Genomic DNA, 9,575 nt, shown 5'->3' with positions numbered 1-9,575 from the left:
TCAAAAAAACAAAGACAATTTATTTCCAGTGTTTTTAACCTTCTCTTTTTTTCGTTAGCATTTTGGTCATCACACATGCATCAGTTTATAACATGCACACACACCTTCCTCAGTGTGTCCTGGCTCGGAGGCAGACGTTTCCACTTCAATGCATCGACATCACATGTGCATGTTAAAAAAAAAATAAAAATAAAAATAAAAAAATGGACCAGCAACAGACTGAAAGAAGAGTTAAGACTGGAAGCACTGGTTCGCTGTCACATTGTTCCGTACAAAAACATCGATCACGTTTGGAGACTATGATATGATAAAACTATGGTATGATAAAAATTTGCAACGTTACACATGAGCAACAACAACGACAAGAAAAGTTCCTGTTCCAGAGATTAGCTGTCGAGGCACTTCATTACAGACAGATGAGACTGAGCACTTCCTGTAGTACAAGTATAAAGGCTCTGTCTCTTTTATACTTCTATACACACATATACACACACACACACATATATATATATATATATATAGAAATATAAATTGACTTCATTCTTGTGTCGTCATTTTGTGACACCTGGCTGCTTCATTGCACTGGAAAAAAAACAAAAATCTTCCCACTACACATTCACCTTCTGAATAATAGACAAACATCTAAGGTCCAGAAAACTATATAATTTAGCGTTTTTTTTTTTTCACTATAAAAATCTAGCTTGTTCCATCAGCCTACATTCACGCTAGCAAGCGACGGCGATCGTACGCAAATACACAGAAGTGACCAGTAAAATCATCTATGCGAATTAGATATGAGCATCAGTCCAATGTAAAGTCAATCGAAAGCACTCTTCTCAGAGTCCTTGGATCAATCCCGTGGCGCGTGTGATGTCACGTTTCTTTACGTTTCTTCTGTGGTGCCGTATGTCCTCATGGTAAATGTTTACGGAGAAGCTAAAAAGCAAAAAAAAGGACATAGCAGAAGTTGTTGTTGACCTGAATGAGTGCTTGTAGACTTAAGCCCTATTCGGACGGGATTAGTTTTACGTGGGAGTAAAGTAATTATTACCAGAGCTTCTCTGTGATTTTAGTCCCGTCCGAATGCGCCATCTCGGTAATCAATGTCAGTAAAGATTTCGGCGACTTTTACCTTCTGTAAAAAAGGTCCGGAAAAATGACCTCAGGTAATACTAATCCCGTCCGAATAGACCCACTGTAAATATGTACGGTAAAATTCCGTCATTCCCTGTTTAAAAGTAGTTTTTGGCACGTTTTGCAAGCACGGAGGCGCTTGAAACAGGAAGCAACGTCATACGCACATGACGACAAGGAGGTTACTGTGGTGCGTAAAGCAAGTTACCCCTCCCACTTCTGCTAGTTTTACTGAGATGTCTTGTCCCGTGCGAATTTGCCAATTAATATTACAGACGTCCTGAGGTAAAATTGCATTACTCCACGTCCCCACGTAAAACTAATCCCGTCCGAATAGGGCTTTCGCTCGCTGTGCTAATGTAATCTGTTAAGGACATGAGTGCAACACTAAAGAGATGCTACTGGCTTTCACGATGATTAACATGTTATATAAATTGTCAGGTGTAGAAGCTAAGAATATATAGCTAAAAACGTTTTTCATCAGAATTGAAGAAAAAAAGAGAATGCCAGACAAGCCACGCCCACTGTTGACAAGCTAGGAGAGCTGGTAACTTGCTAGCATGAACGTAGGTTAGTGTTGCCATCATTTAGTGCTTTATTGTTTCCTTGTATAATCCTTTACCGTCACCACAACACAACATTTCGATTTACTTTCAAACAGAGATCGATGCTAACAACGGTATTGCTGGATTAGCACTTCTACCATTAATACTCTATTAGAACAAGCTGTGTACAGCCTGGAGGGTTGAAAACATGCCTTCTAATAAGAAATTTGGTATTACGATAGCATTGAAGAGTGACTTAATGTTACTTCATATTCAGGAGAAAACACCACAAAATCCTTTCAGTCTTCTAACATTTCAGCAAAAAAAACAAACAAATGTAAACCATTTCACCTTTACCACAAATGTAGGCCATCCACCAAGATGTGTTTGTGGGACGTTTGTTTCTTTCTGTTTTTCTTGTCGCACTGGAGCATCATGGAACATATAGCCAACAAGTCATGGAAGCATGGGCGTCGGAAGCAAATAAAACGTGGGTGTGTCCTGTCCCACCCACATATAATGGTTCAGACGCCCATAGATTTCAGGAAGCAGGAGCGTGGTCAATGTTGTAGGTAAAACGCGGAATGGAGTTTAATTTATTAGGGCATTTCCCCAAGTGGAATGGATTCGACTGGAGGCGCTCTGAAAAGTAATTAAAAAAGACATATGTGCTGAATAGAGACGTCCAATAGAGGGTCCAATTTTATTGGTCTTAAAAAGTATATATCCACATATCTTCCATGCATGGAAGTCATCTACAGATGCCCTGATGTGTGTGATGACACAGTGGGACATGATTTAATCCTCAGAATGGATCTTTATGGGATCCCATATTGAACAACTAGCATTTTTCTTAACTAGCTTTCCCCACCGGTTCAGTCAGTGACACGGGACACGTGGTTTCTCTATACATGCTCATCACACAAAATATTGTGTACTACACACACCTCACTGTCTCTCATTATAAGTGCTTGTTGTTGCAGGCGATCTCTGACAGGTCACATAGCCATAATATGCATAATGTACTGTATGCCTGATGTTCCCGTGATGGGAACTAATCATTCCAGTAACTTCCCTAAAAAATCCATCAGGAAAATCTCTGACACTTTCTTATAAAAAGTGTGTATCGAGGCAGGATACACCCTGGACGGAGTGCCAACCCATCACAGGGCACACACACACACTCTCATTCACTCACACACTCAGGACAATTTTCCAGAGATTCCAATCAACCTACCATGCATGCTTTTGGACCGGGGGAGGAAACCGGAGTACCCGGAGGAAACCCCCGAGGCACGGGGAGAACATGCAAATGGCGGGAATCGAACCCCCAACCCTGGAGGTGTGAGGTGAACATGCTAACCACTAAGCCATCGTGCCCCCCTATTTTAAAATCAGATTTATTTTATGTAGGAAAAAACGAGCGAGCTTCCTGGAGTGACTTAATACTCCTTTCCTACAGGACTGAAGGATTATTTCTATTGCTCATCTATAGAAAATATAATGTCTCTGAAGCCGCTTGCACTCACAGTGTGTCGATTTCGACTTCACACACTTCATTAGCTCCATTAGAACTGTTGCAAACGTCTGACAGCAAACACGTCTTGGTGAACAAACTACAGGAGGGATTTGATCCATAGAATCGAGATTACAATTTAAATCTGATACATTTAATTCCAGTTAGTCCTTTTATGAGCCTATACACATATAGATATATACAATTTAAATTTTATATACAGTATATATTTATATATACTTTGTTAAAAAGAGGAGAAGGGATTAAAAGGATACAAAATATTGTGCAGTACCTCTATGAACATTAATCAATTTGTTTGTTCGTTCATTCACTCTCATTTGTTTTATACACACAAACACACACACATACAGACGCACACACACACACACACATTATGCAGACATTTTTATAAACATTGGTAGAACTGCGAGCGCACGACTTGAGCCCCGGACAGTTTATGCGGGTGAGCGTCAGAGCCCGAGTTCAGGTTGGCTTTGCCTTTGCACTTTGGTTGACCCCCATTCAACTGATCCATATTAGACTGAAAAGTCAGTGAAGAAGCAGGACAACTCGAACCCTCGCCAGTTCCAGTCATGACCTTTGACCCTTGTGAACCATCCCGCAAGGTACTAGAATGCCAGCGGTCACGTTTAATCCAGTCCCGAATGGAAACATCTCTAGTGATTTGAAGTTTGAGCTGGTCTGTGTCTGAAAGCTCCGCCCCCTTCTCGGCACCACCCTGTTCACGCCAGTCGTTAATTACAGCGAGTTCGCCGAAGTCCCGCTGTCCACCCACAGTGTGTCTCCGACGGACTCTTTTTTCTTTCTTCTTGCTATTTTTGTGCCCTCCGATTCCAAACATATCATCTGCAGACAAGCGGAAGTGGGACTTCAGCCTCTCAGTGATACTGGGGCGCTTTGTTGGTTCTGTCTGGTTGTGCGAGGAGGAAGAGGTGGAGTTGAGGCTTCCCGCAGAACGACCTTTTTTCACTGCTTCCAGAACACGAGATAGTCGGCTCGGCTCACTCCGGCTCATCCTCTCTCCCTCTCGGCTGGCTCCAGCTTCTAATGATGATTCACTGTCTGTCTTCTGGTGCAAGGACCGCCTCTTGAATGTGGTTAGCCTTTGTGAAGGCAGGATGTAGCGGTGTAAAGACTTTTGAATGGTAGTACACTCTGACCTTCTAGGAATGATTTTAGACAGAGTAACAGGAGTCGTAGCACCTCTGATGAAAACAGGAAACTCTGTCTCGCTGTCCGTCTCCATCTGTCGTCCCTCACTGATCTGCTCACTGCGCTCGTCATCTGCCTCGTCTCCGCCCCGGCTCTGCAAATCTGCACTGAGCATGCTTGAATCCACCCCAGTCAAGAACGTCAAAGAGGAGGTGGTGGAGTAATCTGAAGTAATAGAGCTCACTTCTGCCGTGGCCGATCCGCCAACAGCACTGGATGGAGTTATATCCGTGGCAGAGGAAGCTGATGCGTCCCAAATTCTCAAGCGATGTCTAGATCCAGATGTTCCTGGGTTCAAAGCACCAAGGTCCTCCACCTGAGAAGGTGATTCAGATATAGAGCTTTTGGAAGGAGCTGGAGTCCGGAGGCGGAGATTGGGCAATGTAGAATATTTTTGAGATTCAGAGAACTTAATGGGATGTGGTTTCTTCAAGAAGAATGAGTTCCTATGCTCTTTGTGCCACTTTGGTATTATCTCAGGTTCTTTCCCATTGACTCCTGTTAAATTGTTCTCTTTTTGTTTATGGTTCTGCAGCTCACTCTCAAAAAAAACAGCATCCAGGTCATCATCGGAGCTGCTAACATGCAGCTTCTCTTTGGCCTTCTTACGTTTACGGTTAGCTGCAGCAAAGATGGAGGAGACCAGTTCGTGACTGTACTGGTCCTTCCCAGACCCCCACGAACCCTGAGAGAGAAAGAGGCAGAGACAGAGCAAAAAGAACACAGAGATACAAATATATGAGCAACGATCCACCATGGAGGTCATATGAGAAAGCACCGACAGCATTAAGAGCAGCAATAAGAGCAGGAAGACAAAGATCTAACCGCTGTGGGCATTGCAACACCACTCCACCTGCTCCTCTGAAATCAGCTCAAATAAAAGGAAGAGAGTCAAAAGAGAAAAGAGTCTCAGTAAAAAAGTGCCACAGCTCATAAAGCACACCAGCAACACTTGCAGAGACACCATCAGTTCACCGGAATCTGTGTTTACATGCAGCGTAACGCAAACTAACGTCCAGATTTCAAGTCCAATCCAAATGAAATCCCCCAGTTGTTGAAAACATGATGTGCAATAAAATGGTCCAGGAAGAAACCCCACATCATGTCAACAGATTTTAATGCGAATATAATGTTATGATTACAACTGTGAGTTCGGATGGCGTCAAACTAACAGGGGCAACACGGACGAAGAGGATTCAGGGAAGAAAAGGTGAAATCTTTGATATAACTTTTGCCTCTTGACATTTCTTTGTCTTTGCAGAATGTCAGGCAGATCTTTGGTAATTTGTGCATGTGTTCATACTCGTCTGCTCGGTCATCATAATCTGTCATTTCGCTAAAATGGAAATGATTTAAAAAACGATTTCGAAATGATTTATGCTTCAATTAAAAGCTGAAGCTGCAGACCGGACTCGGTAACACTAAACCTTGCTCAACGCAACGAACACCGTTTTGGACCGGCGTAAGTATAATGTGGATATAAACACAAGCGTCTGGTCAGATTGTTAGAAATCTCTGCATGTAAACACAGCCGTCGAAAGCCGGACGCGGACAGACACGGTCTGATCGGCGACATCGACTTTCACATCTGCAGGTATGTTATGGATGCGATGCTGAAGCTCCATCGGTCTAGCAAGCAGTAGTGACTTTTAGCAAGCGTGATATATGCAGAAAGCACGTCTCGATGCGTTCTGATCCGTCTGTCAGAGCTGCTCACGTTTTACTCGACAGGGAATTTGGATGTTTTAGTGAACTGTGTTCGGGGGAGAGTTCAAAAGCGGATTCGCACTCACCTTCGATTTGGCAGAATCACTAGTGGGTGAATCTGTGAAGGAAGAAATAAATAGAAAAAGTGTAAGGATAAATGAGGTCAAGGAGTTCACTCGGTCCAACCACAAAGACTATAACATAAAGAACGACAGGGAGCAGTGTGTCAGACGAGTCAACGGGTAAAAGATAGAAAACAAAATAGGGCCAGTGCATGCAGACGAATGGAGAAAGTCCTTACTGCAAAACCAATAGTCTGGGGTGTGGAGCTAACTGGGTGTGGAACCAACCCCCCCCCCATTAACCCCTAACACATGAGATGCTTAACTACTATGCTTTAGGTCGGAGGAGCTGGCTCAAGCATGACAAGAGACCTTGGAATTTTTGGCTTGGCTGACTTCTACCCATGGACTTATTGTTTGGTTCTGCCCTAAATGGGAGGGGCTAGACACGGTCCAATTCCAACCTCATTGGCTATTAATTTGGCTTTACACCAGGTATTAGGATCTAGATTAGGTCATACTCCTGAACATTTCATTTGGCTCTGTCTAGGTAGTAGGAGATCCAATTTCAACCACTGAACTATGCTTTGGCTCCTCCCCTTTACTTTGGCTCCTCCCCAAGTAGGAGGAGGTAGATTCGGTCTGAGACAAATCCCTGGACTTTTGGTTCTGCAGTGAAAGGTTCCTGAATGAGTGAGATGCACAGTTATGTTATGCTCAGATCCATGCCCACCGGCAGGGGTGAACTTTCCCCACTTTCACAACTGATATGTAGGTAGGTAGGTAGGTAGGTAGGTAGGTAGGTAGGTAGTTAGGTAGATCGATCGATAGATAGATAGATAGATAGATAGATAGATAGATAGATAGATAGATAGATAGATAGATAGATAGATAGATAGATAGATAGATAGATACTTTATCGATCCTGGAGATAATTCAAGTGAACACACAAGCGTGTAAATCTAAAAAAAAGCTGAGTTCTGATAAGTGACCAGGGTCCTGAGTGTTGCTGTAGGGACGACCGGGGACACAACGAGGACAGCCATGCGGTTGGGATGTGGCGGTTTTGGTGTGTGATTCAGTGTGCATCAACATCATTATTAGAAAATGACCAAAATGACTAAGTAGAAAAAAAGAAAATGAATAAAGTAAATAAATAAAATATAAGAGGAAAATTACAGACCCAGTTATAAGGTTAAAAATCACATCCATCATCACATGCATCTACTGTGCTTCTGCCAGAGCTGCTGTTACAGTAAATAAATCAACAGCTCCTAACCAATCAGAATCCAGAATTCAACATAATTCCGAGTGATTTCCACTGAACGTAAAGACGTAATGACCGAAAGCAAAACTACTTACTGAGAAGGAAAAAACATAAAATATGAGGAAAAGAGAAAAAGAAGAGACATATTTTGATGAAGTGCTGGAGGTGGTGTCATGACAACAGTAGCATTGCAACAGGGATAACTATGGAACCAACCAAGAGGAGACATGACAGGGGGAGTCAGAGAGGGGCTAGCTACAGAGACAAGACAACACTAGTAAGTTAGCAAGGAAAAGAAATAAAAAAAAAAAGAAAATAAAAAAATTAAATTTTTTCTTAAACTCGAATTTCAAGTGGAGTTTTATCAGAAGCCAAGCCCCCTCTAAACCCCCCCCGCCCTTTTTGTGTGTGTTGAGAGATGGTATGAGCAAGCGAGTTTCGGGAGCAGAGGAGCATTACCGTGCCGGCACTCCGTAAGGTCAGCATTCAGAAAAAGAGAGAGAGAGAGAGAAAGAGAGAGAGAGAGAGAGAGAGAAGGGGACAAGAGAAAGGCATTCCCTTTGCTCTCGTTTTTTTCTGCCCCTGTTTCATTCAGCTCTTTTTCCCCTGTCACAGAAAGCGAGGGTTCCTGCAGATTAGGCAGCTACAGTGCGGGCAACAGTCCTCTTTCTTCCTACAGCTCCATCTGTCCATCACGGACATTAACGAGTCCATCAGTGACATCACGGCTTGATAGACTCCTCCCACCTGGCCTGTGTCAAGATCAGGATTGTGTGAAATGCTGCTAATGGCCTTAGGAGACGCGACACGCCCGGGCTACGGACAGAGGGATCAGACATTTGGCAAGCTTGCTCTTGGAGGATTCTGCCGTTTCTTACTTTTGCTTTTGTTTGTTTGTTTGTTTGTTTTGTAAATAAATATCATGCCATGTTAGCGTGAGAAAGCTTAGCGGAGAGAACAATTGTGGAAAAAAGCGAAGATTAATCAGACTAACGGTCACAGAGGATCCAAATAAGGTGTTACACACATATTTAAAGCTGCAGTATGGATCGTTGTCTTACACTGCTGGTTTGGTCTGAGCTAAGTGCTCGGATCTGACACGAGTCTGACATCGTAGTGGCTTGCATTTATGTTGCTAAAATCGCTAACCGCACACAGGATGCGGTCGCCTAAGTGGCGGATCAGACAGCTCCGATCAGATTTTTCATATCCAATATGGGCCAGATTTTAAAAACACTCAAAATCAATTAATGCTTCAGTTAACATCCGGATAATTCATAGAACAAGCTCTGTGAATCCAGATGAAAAACATCTGATCACTGTGCAGAAATGCAACCATCAAAGTAACAACAAAACCCACTAAAGAGAACCAGAACCCGGGATGTTTACGAGGACGTTCCTTCTGACACTGTAAATAAAAAGGACATTTAAAGACAAAAATACACAGAGGCTACAGAACACTGTTCCATACTGCTGCTTTGGGTGAACTGTAGGAGAGCCAGAGTATTTTTGTTACACACAGCGTATGTTAGATTTAGAGCTTCGACACCGGCAATAACAGGGTTTAATACTGAGACTCCGCCTCCTACAGGCTGTGGACCAATGAGACACATTACCTGAAACTTCTCCAGGAGAGACGCCGGTGCGGCCGATGTTGGTGAGCAAGTGGTCAATGTTGGGAACGGGCTGCGTCTCCACGGCGCTCTCTGTCTGCACCATCGTCTGCACGGGAAAAGTGATAACCAATAATCTCTCCATCCATCCATCCATCCTTCTTTTCTTACCAATCTCCATGTGTTTAAGATATCTGACTGTCCTTCCTTCCGTTGATTCTGTCTATCTCTAGCTTTCTGTCTGTCTCACTTTGTCCATTAATCAATCATCTGTCCATCTCTGTTACTAGCTATCTGTCTGTCTGTCTCTCTGTCCATCCATCCCTCATCTATCTAATAACAGTTTTCGAGGTTTCACGTACCTCTGGTTCTTCTTCTCCCTCATCAGTGAAGAACCAGTCGTACTGTAAAAGACAGTAACAGCTCATTACAGTACAGTATGTGTGTAGTGTGTGTGTGTGTGCAGTGTGTGTGTATGTGTGTGTGTGTGTGTGTGTG

General features: G+C 43.1%; 1 protein-coding gene across 5 annotated transcripts in view; it reads right to left on the bottom strand.

The window, feature by feature from the left end:
• LOC113649732 (rho GTPase-activating protein 21-like) overlaps positions 1–9,575 on the bottom strand; it is a 91,481-nt gene continuing 81,906 nt past the window's right edge. For all 5 annotated transcript variants that reach the window (XM_047811185.1, XM_047811187.1, XM_047811183.1 and 2 more), the window contains 4 exons: positions 9,440–9,481; positions 9,081–9,186; positions 6,222–6,253; positions 1–5,113 (listed from right to left, as the gene is read on the bottom strand). In XM_047811185.1, coding sequence (XP_047667141.1) covers positions 3,602–5,113; positions 6,222–6,253; positions 9,081–9,186; positions 9,440–9,481 — 1,692 coding nt within the window. In that variant the 3' untranslated portion in view covers positions 1–3,601. The remainder of the gene's footprint in view (positions 5,114–6,221; positions 6,254–9,080; positions 9,187–9,439; positions 9,482–9,575) is intronic.

This window comes from Tachysurus fulvidraco, chromosome 3, assembly GCF_022655615.1.
Source record: "Tachysurus fulvidraco isolate hzauxx_2018 chromosome 3, HZAU_PFXX_2.0, whole genome shotgun sequence".
Classification (NCBI taxonomy): domain Eukaryota; kingdom Metazoa; phylum Chordata; class Actinopteri; order Siluriformes; family Bagridae; genus Tachysurus; species Tachysurus fulvidraco.
Note: the sequence above shows the minus strand (reverse complement) of the source record. Positions and strands in the feature narration are given on the sequence as shown.